This window comes from Perca flavescens, chromosome 6 (genome assembly GCF_004354835.1).
Source record: "Perca flavescens isolate YP-PL-M2 chromosome 6, PFLA_1.0, whole genome shotgun sequence".
Lineage (NCBI taxonomy): Eukaryota > Metazoa > Chordata > Actinopteri > Perciformes > Percidae > Perca > Perca flavescens.
In genome coordinates, this window is record NC_041336.1 from 13,266,855 (window position 1) to 13,291,150 (window position 24,296).

Below are 24,296 nucleotides of genomic sequence, written 5' to 3' on the forward strand. Positions count from 1 at the left end.
TCAGCCCAGAACGCCTCTCAGTCTAACCTCCGCATACCTCAGCACACCCCCAGTTCATATTTCAGTGGAATCCTACAGGCCAAGCAATGGATTGACCTTTCATGGAGATAAAGTGAGAATCACTGAAGGATGGATGAAGTGAGGTAGGATCTCTGGTTATCAGAGAAAGGAGGGCGGCTTCAGCCTCCACTGCTTGTTTTGATGGGAAACGGGCTGACTGAGCCAGCTGGGAAGGTTGAACGTCCGTAAACTGCCAGATGGTGAAAGTGACATCCTAAAACATTTCGCAGTAAAGGTTTGACAACTTGAGCTCCTTTACTTTTGGAGGTGAATAGATTATTTTTTATGAAATTGTCTTCCTTTTTTTAAACTTCTTTTGTGAGATTTAAATTCTCATTGTGCTTATATTTGCTTGACAGGAATCTTTCCCTGTTGCTCATTGTGCAACCCCACAGCTTACACAGCTGTGAGCACTGAACATGCATGAAGCATTAGCTGTGGTAATCAATGAGTGTGTCGCAAGTGATTATTGGACAGTGTTTATACTGTGTGAAAGTCATCTTTAGAATTTAGAAAATGAGATGAAAATGATGGAAATTACTGGCCAGGCATGGCTCTTTGTCTACCATAATGCGGGTGGTCCTTTGAATCCAGCTCAGTGTTTAACGTTATATGAGATGAATCTCTGTAAAGAGTCAACGCTATATGTCTATCTTTCATTTCCTCTCTCTCTGTCCAGTTCAGTGCATTAACAACCCCACAGGGGTGCTTCGCATGTTTGTTCCAACGCCTGCGTTTAAGGAGTAAAAAAAAAAAAAAAAAAAAACACAAACGCACAAACTAAACTGGGACAGATCCGAATGAGGTACTCATGGTTCACTTCACACTCAAACAGTTTAGAAAAAAACATAGCTTAGTGGTTTTCCATTTTAATTTAGTCATTACAGGAGAGTGTTGGTGTCAAGGACACTAAACTGTGTCTACTGCGTCATGACAAACATACACATATGTGCCTTGTGATTGGGTCACAGGGGCTGATTTCAGATCAGTTCAGTCAATATCTGAAAAGAAGCTACAAATGGAGAGGACAGCAACGTCCACTCCACACACAGCCACACACATACACACAGATACCGAAACATTTTGCTCGGAGAAATAGTTCCATTCATCAGTAAGGTCTGTCTATACCCACACAATACGTCCTTGAGATCCATAAATATAATATATCAATTTGACCAGAGATAACTAGTAGCAGTTAAAGAAACAGTCTCTTTGGAGAGCAAGGGACTAAAGGTAATCATGTGCCATGGAGTGCTAACCCTACGTGCAGACATTTGCGTCTGAAACAAAAGTCAACTGTCAGTGACATCCATTTGAAATTGAAATTGAAATCAAATTTTTCTAGCTGCTTTGACTTGCATTGCTGCTTGCATCTCAAAAGGAGAAACAAGTCCTATTTTTTTCTTCTATGATGCATTGCGTCAATGCGGCTAGCGAATCACACTGGCACACGCCCATACTGAATGTTTTTTTTGAGATTCAAGTGAAATTCATTCATGATTCAATGCTTTGATTTTTGGTTTGTAGTGCATCTCAACACCAAAGGGTAAAAGTCTGCAGAACCATATATTCCACCAGGTGATTTCACTGAATAGTTACTCCTCTCTCTGTGTAAGGATGTACGCATCAGGAAAGAAACCAGGGAACCCTTATCACCTTAGAAAGAACACCTCAGACACTTAGCACTCCACAGCGCATGGTTCCTTGTCCCTATATTAAACAGTAGACTCTTTGGGTCCCTCTCGAGCAGCGTTCTTACACCCGTAAAGCCACTTGATGACACGAGCGTTCCTCTCAATGATTGACACACCGTTGGGAAGCTGCTCAGCCAGCTCCTCCTGAAACAGCCCGTCTCCCGAGTGCTGGGAGAACTCGCTGGGCTCTGAGCCACCGCAGCCATCCCCTGAGCCGCCGCAGCCGTCCCCACCTACACTGCGGAGGGCCAATGAGAGTGTGTCTATGGAGCTGGCACCAGAGAGGAAATTATCTCGACCCAGACGCTCTATCATGTCCACATCCAGCCCGCAGAAGTCAAAGAAATGCTCCTGCTCTGATAACGCTGAGCAGCGCAGACGCAGGTCTGACTTTGAACGCCGCAACTCCCCAAAATGCCTTCTGGGTACTGGTGGGGGTGACGCACGCTTCCATGGGTCATTCTCATCCTCATGGTTACTTGAGTGGTTGCCATTGGTAGTACCATCACTAGTACCATTTGTAAATCCATTCTTAGTCTGTTCAAGCACACAGCTAAAGCCAGGGCTGGGGATAGACCCTGGGCTGCGTTCTTGGTCAGTTTTACTGGACCTCCTGCTCCCTGGTCCTCCGTCCGTAGTGTCTTTGTCATTGGTCCAAGACATGCGGGAGTCTCCATCCCGTGATGGCGCTTTCTCTTCACCGATCACCATTTTCTGAATTCTGCCTTCACCTCCGCTACTCTTCTCCCTCATGGAGCCCTGGAAAAGGCGGCGGACAAAACTGTAGCCCTTCACCTCCGTGTTATCGTTCTCTCCCGCTGCTGCGCTGCTGGGGCTCTTGCACTCTTTCTTCTGCCTATAAATGACGAGGGAGTCCGGCCTCAGCATGCGTTTGCCTGTGCTCCTTCTGAGTACAGGGGCACTGTGTGGTGCTACCAAGGCGTTGATGCCAGGAGTCCTGGGGTTTGGAAGCAGGACATTTTTCATATTGCTCCTGTTATGCGCCTCAACGTCAACAGAAGTCCGTCTGTTCTCCTTCCTGGAGTCATCGTTTTCATTCTCATCTCTTGAGGTGAAGGAGCCAGAGAGTGTAGAGAAGGGGGTGTTGGATGAATAGCGTGGGGGAAGTTGAGGCGTCAGGCTACCGGGGATGGATATGGCTCGCCGGGGCTGCGGTGGTGGGGTAGCACAGGGCACCAGCACAGGTTCCTGTTTGGTGTTGATCACCTGTTGACTCTTAACATATTTGGCTTTGTCCGCCTCAAGCCTCTCCACAGCGCTGATTGAGCGGCCGTGGCCTCCACCATCTATCTGCCTGCGCAGGTAGTCTGGACCTTTGTTGAGGAGCCTCAGAGGAGAGGGGGATCCAGCTGGCGTTAGGGGCTTCATATTGATTTACTGAGCTGGAAGAGACATCAAAAATGCAGCCCCCTTAATGACTTCTGGTGTCGTCCAGAAAGCAGTTGTTCACCCCCGTGAAAATTTCAAACCTAGTTTGTGTTTGTAAAAGTTTCTAAGTGTAGAAAACTGTGACAGCTCTACTTCCTGTTCTCACAGCTCGTGAATCTTCCTTGAGGGGTAATAGATAGGTAGCAATTCAGGGGACCACAGAGTCCAAGTTTGTTGTAAAGTTTTCTATAGATAGCTTACAGTCTCTTTGTTGGGCAATGTTAGAGCCCAGACAAATTGATATCTCTATCCAGTATTTACACAGGCATTTGGATAGGCAGGCAGGGCACAGGGAAGACCTTTTTTTGTCAGCCAAAAGTTCTCCCAAAAGAGACGCTCCCTGCCCACACCGCAGCAGAAATAGCAGGCAGGGGTGCACTTTGAAAGGGTTACTTTTCCTCCCACACGTTTTCTTCTCTTTTTCTTTCTCCCAACAACACCCTTCACTGTTGATCTTTTCAGTGACGGCTGCCTTGAGAAATGAGATATAATGGCCTCAAATATTTGTTTTGTGCAGTCTGTCTGAGAGACGCCAGGGTCAAGACTTTTATTGTTTGGCGCCCGTCGTGGTTGAGGTGACCTGAGGGTGGCCGGCACCGAGGCACTTGGTTCGTTGATGGACAGATGGGGCAGATGAAGATCTCGTCCTTGTCCTCACCTCACCTGTGTGGACTCCTGGGAGACACAGAGAGAGAAGGAGTGGGTTTAGTTGGAAGTATTATTCTCCAGGGCAATCAACAGAGACCAGATGGCAGGAAGGACGGTGGTCCCTAAAGCTCAGCTCAGATTGTGCTTATTTAAAGCTGGAGGGAGTTAGGCAGCAATGCAGAGCTGACATATGTACACATTTAATGACCCTCTACCTTACATATTAAATACCGTAAATATACTAATTTTAGATAATGAGTCAATGAGTAAACAAGTAAGGGTTACGTTAACATGTTGCAGCTGAACCAGTAACATTTTAGAAGCAAACCACTCTGTCACTGTATGTGGTACGGGCAATTTCATAAATGTGAACACAGATATCACATATAAAAATTAACAAGCACATTCAGGTAATGTTTCTTATGCATGCATTTCTTTTTCTTTGTTTCACTGATTTGTGTCTGGTCTACTGCAGTCATTTTTATTTTTTATTTTTTGTTTGATAGTATTGCTGCATCCTGTAAGTGTTGGATGAAAGATAAATGGATGGAACAATGTCTGTTGTCCAGGCGCATGATGAGGTGTCTGCCTCCAGATGTTTTCTGCACAGGAAGTTGTACTGAATTCTACATTTTTTCCCCTGAAGAGTTGTTCCAGGTTTGCTTTAATTAGCAGCAAATACAACCTCCTGTATAACCTATCATTGAGAGAAAGGCTGGGTGATTTCTTTTGTTTTAAAAGGACAGCATTTAAAAACAAAAAATCTTTGTTGCATATTCAACTTCTTGTTTTTCTATAATGTAGCACTGCCGCAAGCAAATTCTTCTGTCTGTCATAGCCATTGCATTGACATACCAGGACAAGTAACTCAAGGGGTGGAAATATGGAGAGAAAAAAAAAACTGACAGATCAGTTTAGATTACCGCTTTAAAATTTTAAACAAAAACTAGACTGAGTTTGTCATTTAAACATCCCAAAGTGCTGCGTAAGTAAACCAATACACTTCAAAAATAATGACTCTTTCATAGCCACAGTTAAACAGCTTCTTAATCAAATTAACAAGCCACTAAAAAAGTTACATGAAACCTTAAACCAAATATAAGGCATGACTCTGTGCAATGGGCTGCCACATTTTGTATTTATGATGTGTTCTGCGAAGAGAGACGTTTCATATCTTTTAAAGTCTTGATGCTATAAGAGGATTTGGGAGGGGGGAGGAGGCTGCACGTGTCTATAATGGGATAGGCTCTACCCAGGGAGTATTTATAGCATGAAAACAACCCAGGACAGTTATCACGTATCACGTATGTATGTGTGCATGTATGTGCATGTGGTCATGGGTATATTTGTAAGCTCTAGTTCTGCACCTGAGCTTTTAAGTGTGTGTGTGTGTGTGTGTGTGTGTGTGTGTGTGTGTGTGTGTGTGTGTGTGTGTGTGTGTCAGCACAAGGCAATAAAAGTGTTCCCTGTAAATGAAAGAGGGCCATATGCATAGCCTTTCTCTTATTCTGCACCTTTTTCATGTGCCCAAAAAAAAGTAAGGAGTTTGCCACGTGCAAACTGTGAAGACAAAGAACACGTCTTTGAAACTTATAGCTGTTATAAATACCCTGAGGCACAAGTGGAGCCTGTTTTTCATTCACATCCCTTCAAAATGAATTAAGAGTCCATCTGGAGAGATAAATGCTCCATGGGCTGTGCTGGACAACAGGAGGGTATTGTGCTTATTGTTCCCTCAGGTCTGCCTCAAGTGTTATCAAATGCTTTTAACTTTTTTATCCAGCTTACATTTATAAAGTATTTCTGATTTGTAAGATAGTAAAATAATTAGTGTGACAGAATGACATGCAACAAAGGTCATGAGTTACATTCAAACCCACAACATGACTGAATGCACTTTAGCCCAGGGACACTAAAGTCAATAAGCAACACGAAATAATAAAAGCTGTTGTTCTCTCAAAGGAAAACAAATCATTTAGCTGCAATAAAAGAAATTTCCAAACAAAACAATAAAAAAAAAATTTCCACTGGGTTCAGTTTGACTTTGAGTATTGCCCTCTAGTCTACTCTTACTAAATACTAAACTACTATTGACACATTAGAAGGTGACATTTCACATTCACGTAACTCTACCTAGTTCAGTCTGCACACCCCTCACAGAGAAGCTTTAGCCTGCTAAATGTCAGGTCACCATAAATTCACAAAGGAAGGGGGGGGACAACTAGTTGTTTTTTTCCAGATGTTGGGCTGTCAGAGCTCAGGAAAGTCAGCCATTGTTTAGGTAGAGTTCCGGGAAAATGTCTCGCAACAGGTGTGGAAGGGAAAGAAAGGGCATTAAACAAGAAAAAAATGGGTAGAAAATGAGGAGGTAGTGGGACTAGAGGTTAAAGTGTGTGACCGGGGTTTGGGTATTTATTAGATACCTTCTTCTGGAACAATCTGTTCCCCATCTGTGTTCAAAATGGAAAAGGTGCAGGCTATGGCTATTGAAGCATTAAAGGGGATTACCACCACAGGAGCCTAAACAAAGTCATTAATCCTGTTGGCTTTCCATTGAGGGGGATGGGTTTAAAGTATTCAAAATGATATGATGAATACATGGGCAATAACTATGGATACAGCCACTGGAAATCCTTACTGACCCAACAGTCATAACCTTGAAATCCACAACAATATGGGCAATATTTGTCCTACTTCTAATGTATTTATTTTAGGTCTGTCAAAATAACGCGTTAATTTCAATTAATTAATCTAAGAAAAAATAACGCGTTAAAAAAACAGCTAGTTAACACTATACTCGACAGCAGCTAACATTAGCCTACCGCTAGCTAGTAGCTGGATTAAACACTGTTAAAATGCTGACAGTTAACGCTAAACGGTGTAAATTTTGACTGTGTTTTACTGTAGAGGATTCAACACCGGTATGTAACAATCTGCTAGCCTGACAAGCCAGCTGCCACTAGGGTGCGTTTAGATTTCTAGTGCAGCTGCGGTCGGAAAAACAACACAGACGGTGCGTTCAATGAAACTGGCAAACTACAGCATCGTGGTGCATTTGAAGTTATTGTAAATGTCCTTTTCCCATCTGGTGGTTGTTTTTGTCGTTCAACAGCAATTTACTAGTGAAATAAGTTATTGTCATTGTTATAGATTATTATCAAATCATTTAATTTTAACCATATGGCCTTAGCAATAAACAGGCCCTTCTTTAATGTCACCGACTGTTGTTTAGTACCCTTCTTTTTTCTTTTCTTTTTTTACTTTCTTAAAAAGTATCGGTTCAGCCACCGTTAATTATGTATGTGATTAATTTCGATTAATTAATCACAGAGTATGTAATTAATTCGATTACATTTTTTAATCGATTGACAGCCCTAATTTATTTGGTTCTAATCTTAATGGTGTGTACATTCATTGAATCTGACATTACAAACTTTAAGGAAACCAGCCTTTTTCAAAGGTTATCTCTTGCTCCAAGTGCTGTCTCGGGCATCATATGACTAAATCTGAGTCACAATGCTAACTGACGCTTTTTGGGACACAATGTCTTGATGAGAAATGGTGCTAAATTCTGTATAGACCACGACTGATATAAGTGTGTTTTCTTCTAAACATTAATTAATAAAACAGAGGAAGTTGGAACATCAGGGAGAAGAAATGTGCATTATGAAAAGGTTATGTTTGACACACACAAACACACACACAAGCACACACACACACACACACACACACACACACACACACTTGCTGGAGAACAATAGCCACCATTAGCTCAATTGACCATAATGAGCCAGATTAGTACCCAGCACCTTCTCCTGTGATCTCAAGGTTTGTGAAAAGCGTGTGATGGCTGTAGAATATTTCTCGTCTCTCACTGTAGGTTGTCATTAACCTCTACACCCTTCCCTTCTTTCTCATCTCTATAGTGAACAACCCCCCACCTTCTCCTTCCTAATGCTACCTAACCGTGTGTCCTTCATTCCCCTGCACTCTCCTGCCTTCGTTCCCACTCTTTGTCTCCTATGCCACAGGGCTTCCTTACCCTCTCATTTTCCTCCCCACTCTATCACTCTCTTCCTGTATACACCCTGTGTCTCTCCTGCTCTGTGTGCTCTCTGTGTCTGAGTGTAATTTTCAAAAGCTTTTGCCAAACAAGATGTCTAATGTATGTGAATTGATTTTGTTATTTTACATTTTTATATGGAACAGTGGTTCCGAAGAGGTTGCAAGAGGGGTCAACAATGTGATTATTATAAATGAATTTTCTTTTCGCTGCTTATTTCTTGAGTAATACTGAAGTGCTACCTCTTATGAACTATTCAAATGAAACAATCTGAGAAGAGAAATCCCCTTTTGGTTAAACTGATCCCAGTTCAGAGACTTAAGCAACCCATGACAAGAGGTCAGGAGTAGGCATTGCTCACCTATAAAGGGTCATAAACCAAAATGTTTAGGAACACCAAAGTGATCTGAGTACAAAGTAAACATACACGTGAAACAGCTAGAAAGAGAAGTTCACCTGATACTTTCTCGCCTCTTTCTGCGTAAAGTGGCAAGCTTGTCCAAGTGTTGGTCTCAGAAAGTTACATAAAATGTTAGCTGCAGAGCCCCCCAATTCTGAAGTTGGAAAGTTATAGGGGCGAAGGTTTCAGACAATGTACGATTTTGGTCCATTTACTAAACTAAATATGTATTACATGTGCTCTATTTGAGCCTTATTATAGGAAGTGTTCAAAGTCAGTCTTTGGCTATTGTACATAACTCTTAATGGATGTACAACATGACCAACTGTCTTTCTGCCCTGTATCTTCCTTTCTTGCCTCCCCCGTGTCCTCCCTGTGAAGCGGATGGCCCGGCCTGCAGGGGAGGCTTAGCCAGGCGCCCCCATGCAGCTAAAGAGGAACCAGATGTTTTGTGTCATGCTACGTAAAGATGCTTGGACAGCCCTGACAGAGACCTGTCATGGGAAGGGGCTGTGTACTTCCATTTTCCTTTTAATCAACAGCATTGTTTGTGCTACTTCCATTTGACCCTTGAGCACACAAAGCAGGTCATGTTTAAATTTTCGATTATACTGCCACATTGCCTACACATATTTGACAGTGAAAAAGTGCAGTTCTGCTTACTTTTCTGATGTGAAAGCGGTGCCCCAGAAAGAAGCTAAACACCAAAGATTCCAGGAAGTGTTTGTTTATCTCATGAGAGCACACAGAAGAATAACTTCATCTGGGCTCGCTGGGCGAAGAAAAACCAGCTGGCCCCAGATCAGAAGATTAGAGGAAGTTAAAGGAAGTGAATTATGTATTCAGTGAGGTAAACACAACACAATAGGTTAATACATTCACAAGGACCACCTTTGAAGCTCTTGGGAATTAATTCTGCATGCTTACCTGCCAAATTAATCTTTGGGCAGATGAGAGGCATCTGCTGCCAACAAGGAACCAACTGGCCACCTTTAATGTCTTTCCTCTCTTTATCTGTCCTCTTGCAAATCCCACTTTCTTTATACTAACATCTGGCACCACTCTTAAGGATGACACAGACTAATGATCATCACTAATTGTCTGAAATGTCTAAATGTTCAAATGTTAACCAAAGCTCTTTATGTCATGACAAAGCATCTGTGAACATTGATTCTCAACAGTGTGAGTATAAAGCTCCTGCATGGCCACTAATGAGCCACAATTCAGGAGTTTGTCGGGTACGGTTGTCAAGCATCACCACAGACCCAGACCTGAAGAAGTCTGTAATGGGGCAGGACAAAGAAAAGGAGGTGTCTTCTTCAATTATCCAAATGGCGAGACATTTCTTTGCATTATTAATGGACCACAACAATGGTCCTCCTCCAGGTCTACAGATAGGTCTTGACCTGGTTGCTTTGCCTCATTAGTCAGGGAGGGAAAGGGACAAATAACAACATGGGGACAGTAAAATGTAAGAGATGGAGCCACAGGACACATATCGTCCCTTCAAAGACAAAGCCTGGTAGCCAGTTGTAAATCTTATCACCATTGTGAAGCCTTGAGCACCATTAGCCGCTTGATCTACGGTGAGAGGCTAGGGGCTTGCTCCACAGTCATGTGGAGCAGCAGTAGGCCACCTGGGACGACTTAAGGGACCCCCGACCTGAATAGGCCTCCTCCCAAACCGTAAAATGGACAAGATGGGCTCTTAACTCACTGCTGCAGCTCTTTTGTCATTCAAAGCAAATCATTGCAGAGACAGATGAGCTCTGGAGCCACAAACCAAAGAAGCTAAGCCAGTGTAGACCTTGAGATAACCGTGATAAGATACATACCACTCAGCCACATGCTGGGTGTCTGTGTGGATGTTCTACTCACAATAACCAAAAACCTTTAAATGTAACAGCTAATAAGTAAACTACTCAAGTCAGGCCAATTGGCTAAGAGGGCTAATAATTAGCTAAAAACCTTTTTAGCCTAGCGGGTTAGAAAAATTAGCCTAAGTTAAAAAAAAAAAAAAGTGAAAACAAGGATGCATACAAAAATTTTAAAAACGATTAAAAAAATAAATCAAACGTTTTTAACAGCTTTTTAGCATTAGCTTGTTAGCCAGCTGGTTTGTAAAATGGCTCATAATCAGCTAATAAGTTAATTTGTTTTTTAGCTGATTTGTTATTTGAGAGTTATTGAAAATAAGTTTAAAAAATCTTAAGCGTCACATAAGAGTCTGGTAAACTTTGATGGACATTAGCCTATACACTACATTAGAGATCAATTAAAAAAAAAAATTAAAGCTTAATCGAAAGTGAATATAATTGTTAGTTGGCTGTATTCCACTAATCTGATGTAATAATTATAACAATAAGATTTCAGTGACTGCTTTAACCTGTTACATGGTCAATTTATAACAGTCATTATACTGTAAGTCAGGTTTTTATCAGCACTATAACACCCATGCAGGTCTAACAAAGATAACGTCTGCTAAGATATCACGTTCACATTTATTTTTGCACTTATCTTCCGACTGGGCAAGTTCCTTTTTCTTCTCAGCTAAGGGTCCAGGAAGAGTGCTGATACTGTTGATAATTAAACAGCTCTGACCTATAAAGTTTTATGAGTGACTGTTTACTTTTTCAGCAACTGAAAAAGAACTGTGCTCAAGCTCTGCCTTCAGCTCAGTTTGACATAAGTAATACAAAAGTCTCTCAGATGATCTCTACACCATGGGCACTGTGTCAGGAAACCGAATAAACCACACTGCAACACAGAGACACCTGAACCTGCGTCCTAGTCCAGGAATGTGAAGCCCGGGTGCGATCTCTCACTGTCGATGAGTGAACTATTGACGGGTGAATACATGCACTTAGGAGATGACGTATACCTGGATCCTCACGTAAGAAATAAATAAAATAAAATAAATTGTATGACTGCACTCATCTGTGGACCATGGATCTATTAAACATTAAAAAACGTGTCCTAAAAAAAGCAACTAATTTCAGCTCATTCGAACATTTCTATAATTCAGGTGCACATGCACAATATTGTCTCTTCTGGATGAGCCTGCCTGACTACCCACACATATGAATGATGCAGGAATTAAGTTTTGATAGAGCTTACTCAACCAACAGAAAATTGTTTTGATAAGAATTGTTAAAGTAACTTTTTTTATGTGCCAGAAGTTCACAGGTTTCTGACGTATGAATTGTTTTCTTTGTCCTCTTATTGTTACTGTTAGTCGGACAATTTAAGCAATTTGAAGACGTCAGCATGGGCTCAGTTCTTGCTGGTTTCTGACATTTTATAGACTAAACAGTTAATCAAGAAAATAATTATTGGATTAATCGTTGTAGCCCTACATGGCAGTTCAGTGTGGCTTTTGAAATTTTAGACCTGATGGTCCTCAACGATGGTGAACAATGGTCAGGACATTTTCTCTCTCACAGCTTTTTAATGTATGTATTTATATGCCTAAATAAAGCTACTAGGGCAGAACTCCAATTTGATAGAGTGCTGTCGTAGTAGCTTTATTTAGGATTATTCACTTTAAGGATCCAGCACCCAGCCGTCAAAGCGTATTAAGTATCTACGTGAGTTGAGCTCGTCCAGTCCTATTTTGTATTTATATGCCAAAATCATTTCTGAACCCATGCATATCACTTTATCTGTAGTTCCTACTGTGGCTACGGCAAAAACAAACTAGTGCTATTCCTTGGGCTTCATAGAAGACAATACTACTGCAACAATTAGAGTTTTTCAGTTAAATCGATAAACTGACTGTTCAAAATCCTTGGTTGAGAGTAGCCAATTTGTGTAGTGTGTCATATGAATGTTTGTGTGGGAGAAGACAGTAATAAGAGAGAGTGTGTGCAGAAGAGAGCTAAGTGTGTATACCAAGTGTCCAGATCTGGGCTACATCAAGTAGGCGTCCCAGCTCTAAACAGCATGTTTTTGTAAATTATGACCACCGCCGCTGCTGCTCCCTCCACATGCCAGCCTGGCTTATGTGACCAGCAGTACAAACCCGATGACTTACTGTGTGTGTGCAGCACAGCCCTGGACTGGGAATGCACTTTGCAACTCAGGGTAACACAGATCTCCCCTAAAAAAGCCTGTCCTGAAGCTGTTTATACAGCACAGTGCATATGCAGTGATCTAGGCACATCCCTCAACCTCCCAGAGTCTTAAATTATGAAGGCCCGTTCCCACACTGTGAACCCTCATTAAGCTCTCAGCTGGTGAGAATGCTCTGAAAGACAGCACTGTCTGGCCAGCTGCCAGATGTTTTATTTCACCAAGTCGGCACATTTTTTACTCTGCCAAGCATATGTCTGCTTCAACAAAGTGATAAAAGACGCTTCAATGAATAGTAGCTGTTAGACTTACAAAGAGCAAGTAAAATGTCAAAACATGGTTAGTGGTGTTAAATCAAACACCTGTTTACCTGCGTTTGTGCTGAGTGAAACCTCCTAAAAACCATAGCAATAAAAAGCCATACTACTGATAAAAGATGCACATATACATAGAGAGGGTGGAAACCCACTATGTCTATTTTTAACATTTAGAATGATGAATGAGACGAATTTGGGTGATGCTCATTACTTGGAAAGCAGAACTCCCAAAGAGACTAAAAAGAAAGAAAATTTGTGTAACCTCTGTGTAACCCATCCCTTTTTTTCCCACACAGACACACCAGGTTGCCAAAAGGACATTCACACAACATTTGCAGAATTATTTCGAACACATGTTGCTGATGTTAGCAGTAAAATGTTAACACCGACTTGTGAGGATTTGTGACAGGGCAGTTTGGGGTTGGTTAGAGCTTAAAGATGCTCCAGCTGTGCTGTGTTCCCAAATACTGGGTCATCTGTGACTGTAGTGTCACCCCCCCCTCCCCTACTGTGTAACTACACACTCTTCACCACTTTAAATGTGCCAGCATTGATTTGCTATCTGCACAGCTCAACACTGTTAAACAAGGTTCATTTAGTACAACTCCTGTTGAAATAAAATGCTTCACTAACCCATTTTATAATGCCATCTTTTTCATATCAAATAAGGAAATGATCATCCAGTCCTGTTTTTTTTTTGCTGGCTGGCATTAAAGTAAAGCAGACTTGGCCTCAAAACTTTAGTATTTCTCTAATAGGAACGACTAATGAACTACAATCAAAGTTTAAGCTTGGAAAAAAAACACCTTTAGTTAATTTTTATAAAGAGTCAAAAACTCTAGCTAATCTGCTTCATCATTAATGTGTAGGGGAGGTTTGATTCAATTTGATTGGCTGTGCTGAAATCAATACCACAACTGTCATCATACTTTGATTTAACTGTTGCTGAATCCTGATTGGTGCTGAAATAGAAATATGTGACCTATTTTTTCCAAGTGAGTCCTATCCTCTTCATACCAGAGAGAAAAGCAAGGACAAAAACAGAAATACAAAATTGTCTCGTGTAAAATAACCAAAACGTTTGCTACGATATTTTATTTTCCTACCCCATCCGTCATAGTGAAAAGCTGATTCCCAACATGCTTTTTTAAGGGCCTTAAATCCAACGCTAATCTCTTGCAACAAAAACTTTCCAACTACGAGAAAAGAATTCCCAAAAATCTCTTACACAAAGACCCTCGACTGAGCTCTTCTGTTTATCCTCGCTGCCATCTACGCTTAGCTGTTAACCTCCGCTGAACCTGCCAGCTGTCCTCTCTCATTACCGACCGACCGACCTGCTTCTCGGCAAACAGACCCCCGAGTGCCACAGAGAGAGACCCCGCCGTTCGTCCCCCTTCTCCTCATACTTTTCTCTCCTCCCTCGCCTCCTGTCAGAATCAGAAAACATCTGGAGTAGCCGGAAGAGTTTGAGTGGAGCTGCGTCGATGGACCCCCCTCCTGTGTTGGGGGTGGGGGGGGGAGGGGGTGGGGATGTCCAGGCCTGTGTCATCTTCCTCACGGTTGAGCGGACACAGCGCTGCAACGGTTGAGTGTGATGGGATGTGGCGGAGCTACAGAGGCGCCCGGTCGGACTGTGAACAATTACGGGGATGTGAGAGCAACGGAGAGAAGGGCTGCTCTCACAGCTGTCACCCACACACAGGGGACTGTCAGGAGATGGAGATCTGTCAGATCATGTTTCATGATTTCGTTGCCCACAATAAATTATGAATTGAGTTATGAGCCCATGGAGATGGGAGTGACGTAAGAGCAGACTTCAGGCCTCAAAGAATGACAAGACTGATTATGATAATGATCATATCAGTTCCAAAGTTAGATACAAACATTTGGTGCCAATTTTCATTTCTGCTCACAAGCTAAAACATATTCAAAGGCATTTCTCGAGAGTGCGGCATCATAAATCTTTAAAGGGATCAGCCAACAAGTAAGGGTTTCACTCCAAAAAAGCTACATCCATTTTGAAAAAAATGTCTTTGCTCATCAAATTATCACTTCAATGAAAATGAATCCACACTCGGTGTTAACAAAACAGAAGAAATACTAGCTTGGTACATACAGTAGTACAGTAGATGGTAGGTTATACTTCTAGTTTCAGCCAGCAATACTTTGTAATAGTGGGTATTACTTTATCATAGGGTGCCTGCCAGAATATGTTCTTCTTCTGCTGGATGTAACTGAGAAGCTGTGACTTTTTTTTGTTCCTTTTTTTTTTCAAACAGTTCTTCCTGAAAATGTGAGCGAGGAAGTTCCCAGAGACAATCTCTACAATGGCCCAAACAAGGTGACAAGGAGCAATAAAGCTAAATTATAAGCCCCACGGTTTGTGTGTTAGTGTTTGAAGTCTCACACTGTTGTGAACCTCAAATGTCTAAAACCAGCTGCTGTTCAGCAGCACATGCACAAACACAGTGCCAGGGGGCAAGATGATGTCATTAGCAGGGTACATTTTCTTCTCTAATTAGAAACTCCAGCTTCCGCCATAACTTGGGGGTCTCTACATGTAACCATGCAACAAAACGGGGATGAAACAGAACAAATGTTTGACATCCCTCTTATTAAATGCAATGTTTTCAAGACTGAGCCCCGCAGAAAAGCAAAACCATGCCTTGAATGTGACTGTGGTACAGCGGAACTTTGAGTGATAAGAAACACATGAGTGGCCCATTGTCAACTAAAACCGTGAAATATCTTGCGGCTTCCGCTTGTCCTCCGCAGTCATGGATGTGGCTCAAACCGAGCAGATTATACACTTGTAGAGCCTCAAAAAACAGTTTCAAGTAAAAACATTTTTGTTTTTCGGGAGTGAAAATTTGAAAATAAAAGAGAAATCCTGGTATGCCTCTTCATCCCATAAAATAATCCTGTCTTTAACCTGTGCTAGGTCATGAACAGGTCAGTGATATGGTGGCGGCTACAGTGTGGTGAGTGCATAAAGTTTAGTGTCTCAGAAGTCATAAAGTCAACTTGATTCTCCAGGCTTTCTAAAATGTACCACCAACACCATCATCATCAATATCACCGCTGGAGCTATGAGCCAAGCGGGAAGGCAAAGACCTAAATTACGTTTCATTTAGTCATGTTAATGATGTCAGGCCTCCTGTCAACACCCCAGACGGAGAATGCAGCGAGCAGCTCTGTGCTTTGGTGCCCCTGGGCTCTCTGCTCTGTAACGGGAGGAAGTATTCTCATCTGCTCCGCTGGGATCAGCATCAAACACAGATGCAGCCGAATTACAGCTGGAAAATTAGCAAACTGCCACATGAATCCGGGGGGAAATAAGGGGGTTGGAACTGTTTACGACCGCTCCACGCAGTCATTTTGCAGGTAGGAATTCAATCGGAGAGATGCTTGTATGCTGTGTTCAAACATGCGCAACGTGAAGGATTGATGTCGGCTGTAGGTGTTTATGATCCATGACTCATCATAGCTTTCAGACAGGGATGCCTGAAAGCTATGATGGGATAGATTTGTGGGCTTAAATTTTCAAGAAAAACAAAAGTTGAATCATGGAAAGATATGGAGATGATGGGCCGGAATCTACCTTCTTGTTATTTATTTTACGTCATGCTCAAGTGCCTTGAAGGTGATCACACCCAAAACTACAAGGTAAGCAATCTTATATACGTTTATCTTTTCAGCCAACATGGACTCCTTATGGGAATAATGGGAATTTGAGCCACTTAATGTACTTTGTGTTGATCAGTTCATTTTTTTTAACCCCAGTATTCTCTCATGGGGAAGACTGCAAGATCCCCTCCTCCCTCTGGAAAGTAATAGTAAAGCTCCATCACTGCCAGTTCAAGATCTGCATCAAAAAGCATGAATTATCCCTACACACAGGCCAAACCAACCCATGCTCACCTATGAATCTCAGGGTTAACGTGTTTACAGGATATGTGTGGTCTGTTTAGTCTGGCTCCGAAAAGTTGTTTATGCTCCTGACCCCACACTGATCATACCAACCCAGGATGCATGAAACCTATCAGTAGAGAGTTAGGGGAGGAGGCAGAGGGGGGGGAGAGGTGGGTCAAGGTGGAGTTGACCCCAAGGGCACGTGATTGTCTCTTTGGAGGAGACAGCCTCTACAGTCTTTTCAGTTTTAGAGTGGGTGGGTTGCATAATGACCCCTCAGGTCCCCAACTTACTTTTGTTCCTTTGTAAGTTCTCAGGTAACACTTTCTTAGATAGATAGATAGATAGATAGATAGATAGATAGATAGATAGATAGATAGATAGATAGATAGATAGATAGATAGATAGATAGATTTTTATTGATCCCAAAAATGGGAAATTACAGTGTTAGTGTTAGTGTCTTAGGCTTGATAATGTTTTTATTAGTGTTATAACTGACTACAAAACGATGTATATGTCATAAATGAACTGATTGGTAGGAAAATGCCTAATTTAATTCAACATTACAGAACTTTTCTTCCCTGATTAGATGCCTGGAAGCCAGAGCCCAATTTGTGCCGTGCCCCTGATTTCATCCAGATGTAAATATTTAGAGCACAGTTAAGATGGGCTAAACCTGCTGCCCCAAGTTAACCGTACCCGCTTTAATCAGAGCACAGTGGTCAGTCATTTCTCCAATCCATGCAGCTATTATTGACTGGACTTCAAGGCTGGACTTAGATCCACATATAGCTAGGTTTACATGGCAGATGATGAATTGCTGCACTTGTCAACTTTTCAGAAAAAAAAAAACAGTTTTGGGGTCGATCCATAAACCTGGTGTGTTGTTTATGGATAAGCTACAAGAAGTCTGACATTAATCACATCACACACACTGCCACGGAGCATTTGCCTTTAAGGGCATTGGTCATAAACACACCATAAAGATCTCAGGCATGACTCTTAAGAAGACAAACTAAAGTCATCCTGTGGTCAATTTTCAAAGGGCAGACACGCGTAGCCTATTATTTCTTGGGGTAAAGATGTATCTAATGTTGGATTTAAGTCATATTTAATAATAGTAGCATAGTTACTTTATTAAAAAAGTGCCAAAAACACACAGTAGCCTAACAGAGCATTATAAGGTCATTTTTTGTTACCAGGCTGTTAATGCGCGACCAACCCATGCCAATCGTTCACTAATGTAAAGCTGTAAAATAGTGCTGCCACATCACGAGATCAGCCCGAAGGAAAAATGGAAAATAATCACGCAAGATCACAGATCCGATGAATCAATTTATCCGCGAATCCACCCTGATCGGCCCCCGAAAAACTTCATAAATGAATCTCGACTCACACATCTATCCATCTACTTGCATTAAAAAAAGAAAGTCAGCTCCTCTCGGTAGTGTGGAACTCACCTTGTTCGCTAAGTTTATCCACTCTTGTTGTCTTTCAAATCCCGAAAAGGTGCGGAGATCCTCTCTGTGACAGACGGCGTGCTTCAGCGCGGCTCTGCGCTCTGCGCTCTGCGGGGACTGCTGGCACACTGACGGACCGCTGCATGGCAATGGCAGCAGCACGATAAAGAGGGAGTCCCTACAGCGGAGGGGGGTGGGCAGGTATCAGGCTGTGTAAACTGACTCCTGTGCTGCCTGTAGGGAGCTGAGCGGACGGGTACAGTAGGGTAGGGGGCTGTGGATCAGAGGGGGGAGTCACTACAATGTCAAATATAACATTGTAATAAGTAATTTGACTTCATAAACATTGTTATAGTAGAAGTGGTAGAAGTTTAATCAAATCAAGTGATATCAGTGGCGATTCTAAGGGGGACTACTAACTGTGGAAAATAGTTTTATACATTTGTAACCCCCATCCCCCTCCCCTCTTTATGCCCAGAGAGAGGATGTTATTAATGTGCAGTAATACATAACATGTAGGTTAACACTGAATGAGTATTATTGTGTGTATTGGTATATGTGTATCATTAGTCTTTTTGTGGACCCAAACCTATGGAGGGCTGGTGGTATGTAACACACGCTAAATATATTTGGTACTCCTAAAATCGCATGGTCCCTCCATTTCAAATGGTCTAGAACCTCCACTGAGTGGCCCATAGTAGCCTATTTTGAAATACTTATATCTTTCTAATAGAGCATACTAAGTCCCACCTAATGGCTCTATTAATAGTTAGTAAGTTATTCATGTGTTGCAGATCATATAGGCTATAAGCTATTAGTAAGGATAACTTTGGGGATTTAAAACTTGTGTTTGCACTCTTGTTGTACATTGTTTATTCATGTACTGCTACTGTGACCCCTCCAATGCCACCACTTTGGAAAAAGCTGGAGAACACCTGAAGCGAAATCTGTTTATTCATTTATTATATTCTGTTTACTAAATTAATTAATTGCTCAGCCTACTGAATAGTTTGAAAGTAGTTGAATCCATGCTGATTGGTTGTAGCCTACTTTCTAACTAATGTCAATCCGGCATTTGTTTGTTTGATTGATTGTGCTTTAATCAGTATTGTTCTCCTGTTGTTGATTCATGATTCTTAACAGTGCACTTCACACATTATCATAGTGGACTTTTAGCTTTAATAGCCTCACAATTAACACATATCACCCATGAGCTGAGCAGCTTTAGCCCCTTTGATGTTGTAACAGTCACATGTGTTGCAGTTAGATTAAATAACACCAGAAAATGTTCCTTATGTAAGAGAGCTGGAAAGCATTACATTCGTGACTAATTTAAATGTGATGTTTTTTTATTTCTGGCCCTCTACTTATTGCTGCCTTTCTGAATGAAACGTACTTGTTGATTAGCAGTTGGCAATTATTGATTAAGTAGCAGCATGCTGTTTTACTCAATACTTGACTGAAAGCACAGTTAAAAAGTGAATTTTTGCAGCTGTGTGTTGCTCGTTCCCAACGATCATCCTCTGTCCTTCTGTGTTTTCTCTGCTCACCCTCCTCCATCCACCTCCCTTCGTCATAAAACACAGCTCAACACAACATGGCTCAGAGAGGTCGGGACAGGAGAGGGGAGGGGAGGGGAGGGGGAGGGAGAGATAAAGGAGTGATCCACGCATTTCACACACACCTGTTTCTCATTCTAAAGCTCATCACTCTCAATAGGATAGACAGGCGAGTGAGGAAGCACAGCACACGCTGATCCACTGGAAACATTTTACAGAGAATATAAACACGCTCCAAAACAGAGCCATCCTAAGGCTCACATGATCAGTAGTGGAAGAAGTATTCAGATTCTTTACTAAAGTAAAAGTACGGTAACACTTTACTTGAAGGTATCTACATCAGAGTCACATGACACTGTCATGAACACATGACACTGTCATGACACAGTCATGACACATGAACCCTAACTCTAACCCTAACTCTAACCCTAACTCTAACCATAACTTGTCATGACGAAAACCGAATGACACTTACTAAAAGAAGCGTTATGTCATAAACGTTTATGACTTGTTTATAATGTTTATGACATTGTCATGTCACTCTTATGTAGATACCTTCAAGTAAAGTGTAACCAAAAGTACTCATACCACACTGTCAAAATACTCTTTTACAAGTAAAATTCCTGCATTGAAAATGTTACTTAAGTAAATGCATGTTAGTATTCTCAGGAAAATGTACTTAAAGTAAAACTACTAAATGCAGAAAAATCCTCACATTTAAAAAACTGGAAACGATCAAAACAGTTCTGTCAATCAACGACTAGTTTAATTTATAAGAAAAGCATCGTATTTTATAAACAACATGTGTTTTGCGTACACAAATCTTAATTTGTAATTAAAGCTGTCAGATTAACGATGGAGTGGAGTAAAAAGTATAATATTTCCCTTGGAAATGTGGTGGAGTAGAAGTAGAAATTGCCATGAAAAGGAAAGACTCAAGTAAACAACAAGTAGCTCACATTTGTACTCAAGTACAGTACTTGAGTAAATGTACTTAGTTACATTCCACCACTGCACGTGACCCATACATATTCCATATATCACATGCACACTCCTGTCCTTATTCTGCTGTGGCACCCCTGCACAACATTTCACACTTAACGGGCCGAAACTGCTCCTGTCTGTAGCTCCCAGGAAAAGTCTTAAACTGGTGTTTCAAGTTAGGAAACATAAAGTTTAAAAATAGCAAGCACGCTCAGCAAAGCCTTGAAAGAATACATGTCTTAAAAAAGAGATCAATACACTCCTGTATTATTTGAGGAATGGCATTTCTCAAAATAGAAGTTCCTGTTTCTGTAGTCACGCTACATTTGGGGCACCTCCAGACTGGAGCCATGGCTGCCCTCTGCCACATCTGGGTCACACAATCTGCTGATCCCGTTCCCTGACCTCTGCCCTCGCAGCCACGACTCAAGAAAGCCACACTTCCTGCTGAGCAATGTGTGCAAGGTGGCGAGTGACCTCAACCTTGTTTGACGCCTTTTTTTTTTTTTTGCCCCCAGGAGGGCACTTCCTGTGTCGAGAGTTTTATCTCTGCTGCTGCTGTGTGGTTGTGGACGGCCGATGTAGCAGGTGGCTAATTCCTAGCATGATTGCTGGTGCCAGTCAGCTGTTTAAGACCCTGTTAACTCGGGGGGGCGATAATCCTGTAAAAGCTGTGAAAGATCACGTACTGAGAGGGCGAGGGGACAACCAGGGTCCAAAAGGATCTGTAATGTTTCAACTGTGAGGGATCGGACTGGCAGTAGTTGAGAGAACCCCCCTTCTCCTCGAAATGTTAAAGTACACAACAATTTGTTCATCAATAATTGTTGTCTATTATCAGAGGTGGAAGAAGTACTCAGATCCTTTACTTAAAGGTGCTCTAAGCGATGTCGCGTTTTTTAGGCTACAACATTTTTTGTCACATACAGCAAACATCTCCTCACTATCCGCTAGCTGCCTGTCCCCTGAACACACTGTAAAAAAAAAAGCGGTCTCTGTAGACAGCCCAGGCTCCACAAACGGCAACAGAAACACACTGCGCCAACCTGCACCACGAAACATAACAAACAGTGTTCCCGCCAATAACCGACAAGAAGGATTTGGGGGTGGGGGTTGGGGGGTTAGTGCGCGGAAGAGAGAGGGAGGGGACGGGATGAGGAGGAGGAGGAGGGAGGGGCAAGCCAGCCTCCGTTTTGTTTGACAATACTTTGAACGTCAACAAGAAGTGACGTCACCTAACATCGCTTAGAGCACCTTTAAGTAAAAGTAGTAATACCACACTGTAAAAATACTATGTTACAAGTAAAAGTCCTGCATTGATGGAAATGTTACTCAAGTAAAAGTATAGTCAGGAAAATGTACTTAAAGTATTAAAAGTATAAGTACTCAATGCAGAAAAACCCTCACATTTTAGAAACTGGAAACGATCCAAACAGTTCTGTCAGTCAAATACGTGTTTAATCTGCAAATCATTTTAGCTGTACTTGTAGGCCTGTATATTGTTGGGTACTTTAATTTATAATAAAACGTCGTATTTTATAAACTGCATGTGTTTTGTGTGCAAAAATCTTAATTTGTAAAGTAACTAGTAATTAAAACTGTCAGATTAACGTAGTGGAGTAAAAAGTACAATCTTCCTTTCCTCTGAAATGTAGTACAAGTAGAAAGTGGCATGAAAAGAAAAGACTCAAGTAAATTACAAGTACTTCAAATTTGTACTTAAGTACAGTACTTGAGTAAATGTACTTAGTTACATTCCACCACTGTCTATTATTGAGCCTGAACTTGATTTATCAAAAACAGATTAGCATTTCAATCAGTTTTCATTACAAATCAGCCTTTTTTTCAAGAATATTCTAATTAGCTTTTGGTCAGAGACCTCAATGAATGCCTACATGCATTTATATAACACATTTGATTTTTTTCCCCCATCATTATACATTACATTTTAGCTAAAGCACCTCCAGCAAGTCTATATTTGGTAAGCAGTAAACTTTAATTATTTGACTTAAATAGTGTTTTTTCGAAAATGAGGCAAAACAACTTTATTTGTTGAAATGATCTTACTGCACTGAGATATTCATTTAAACCTGCTTTAAGAAAGCAACACTTCTAGGACTCAATAATGAAATGCAGTTTGCATCAACCTTTCTTAGGTTAAGTCTTCCACAGTTTATATTTAAGGATCATGTTTGCCAAAATCTTAATATCTTGGTGACGTGACTCACAAAAACACGTTATTACACATGGTATTAAGCAACAGAAGTTAACAACACTCCTCATGTATCTACTCTGGTACATTATAAGGGATTGATGGGCAGAGCTGTGCCCATTTTAAATACTTTTGTACATTCTCTTATTCAAATACCTCAGCATTTTTGCCATAAGCCTTCTTTGAACCAATTTCCTGAAGGACAGGGATGAAGGCCTCTCCATGTTGCTAACATGCGTTATTTTACACGAGGAAACAGGATAGCCACAAGGAATCTGGGAAAAATGTGTTTCTGTGTATTTCCATGATGCCTAAAAGCTTTTTGAAAAAATGTACTTGGTCACAGTTACTGTATGTATGCTTCAATCTCTCGATAAATAATTTCTTATATGGGGATTAAATATTAATATTACCATTTAGGTTACAGGGTTGAACACACAAGCATATGCACATTTGCACTTGTATATTAGTAAGGACCTTCAGTCGGTACTGTATGTGTGAGTGCGTACATACACTGTAATGCTGGTGCAAATATCAATACCAAATGTGTATTGATATGCAGCTGAAAATAGTCCCAAAACAAGTCACTATTTACCCTACTTGAGGAAATTTTGCTAGAAACTACAGTGCACATCTGTTTTAGGGCATTTCTGAGCATTTTTTAAACTATATATTTGTGAACTGATTTTATCTCTAAGATCTAAGATTTATCTCCAGGTTGAACCAATGGGCTTGTGGCTGAGTGCCACAGGGTAGCAGAGTCAGAATGTATTTAAAAATAACTAAAGCATTGGTTTTGATTGTTTGACGAACAAACAGTTCTTGGGGAAAATTGTGACCAGTTAAAATGTCCTCACTTTTAACATCTACGACAAAAATAGAAGCACAATACCACACACACGTGTGTACACACACACACACACACACACACAAGCTTGAGTATTAATGACACTTCAAAGGGAGGAAGCCCCACGGTGGCCAGCTTCCTGCCCCGGCCCATCTTGGACCATTTGCTGGCATCTCTGTCGCTGATGACGGCTTTGTGAGCCATGCGGTGGTTATTTGGAGCTACAGAGCTAAGTATTAGCACTTGGTCTTCCGTAGAATAAGTTCCTATTTAACCACGTATAGTGCGTTGGGTTGCATTAAGTGTCCTACAAAACACATTTGCTAAGTATAAGAACATAACTTCTAGGAGAGAGCATTGATTTTTTTCTGCTGTCATTTCATCTTCAGTGCTGCTTTTTCTACTAAAAGATCTCGCACAGTGAACGTTTTCTCTCCGCCTCATTTCATCTCTACATGAATGTGACTTAAGGCCCAGACCTGGTGGTTGACCTAAACATGTTCGCACCGGTGTGTCCTCCTCCTGTTTATCTTGGCCTTTGTGCTGACCTTTATCGCTCTCCCCACCACAACCTGCCAGTTACGACGCCTTTTGTTCGGAGTCTACATCTGGTGGAG

The 24,296-nt window shown here is 41.4% G+C and overlaps 1 protein-coding gene across 1 annotated transcript; it reads right to left on the reverse strand.

Moving 5' to 3' along the window:
• Positions 1-1,580: 1,580 nt before the first annotated feature.
• On the reverse strand, positions 1,581-18,195 carry fam110d (family with sequence similarity 110 member D). Its single transcript, XM_028580886.1, has 2 exons — positions 18,078-18,195; positions 1,581-3,878 (listed from the first exon to the last, which is right to left on the reverse strand). The coding sequence occupies exon 2, from the start codon at positions 3,141-3,143 to the stop codon at positions 1,776-1,778; it is 1,368 nt and encodes a 455-aa protein (XP_028436687.1). The 5' UTR covers positions 3,144-3,878; positions 18,078-18,195; the 3' UTR covers positions 1,581-1,775.
• Positions 18,196-24,296: the final 6,101 nt, after the last annotated feature.

Excerpts from the sequence above, each read along its gene's own strand:
- fam110d (XM_028580886.1), bottom strand. The coding sequence starts at position 3,143 with ATGAAGCCCCTAACGCCAGCTGGATCCCCCTCTCCTCTGAGGCTCCTC.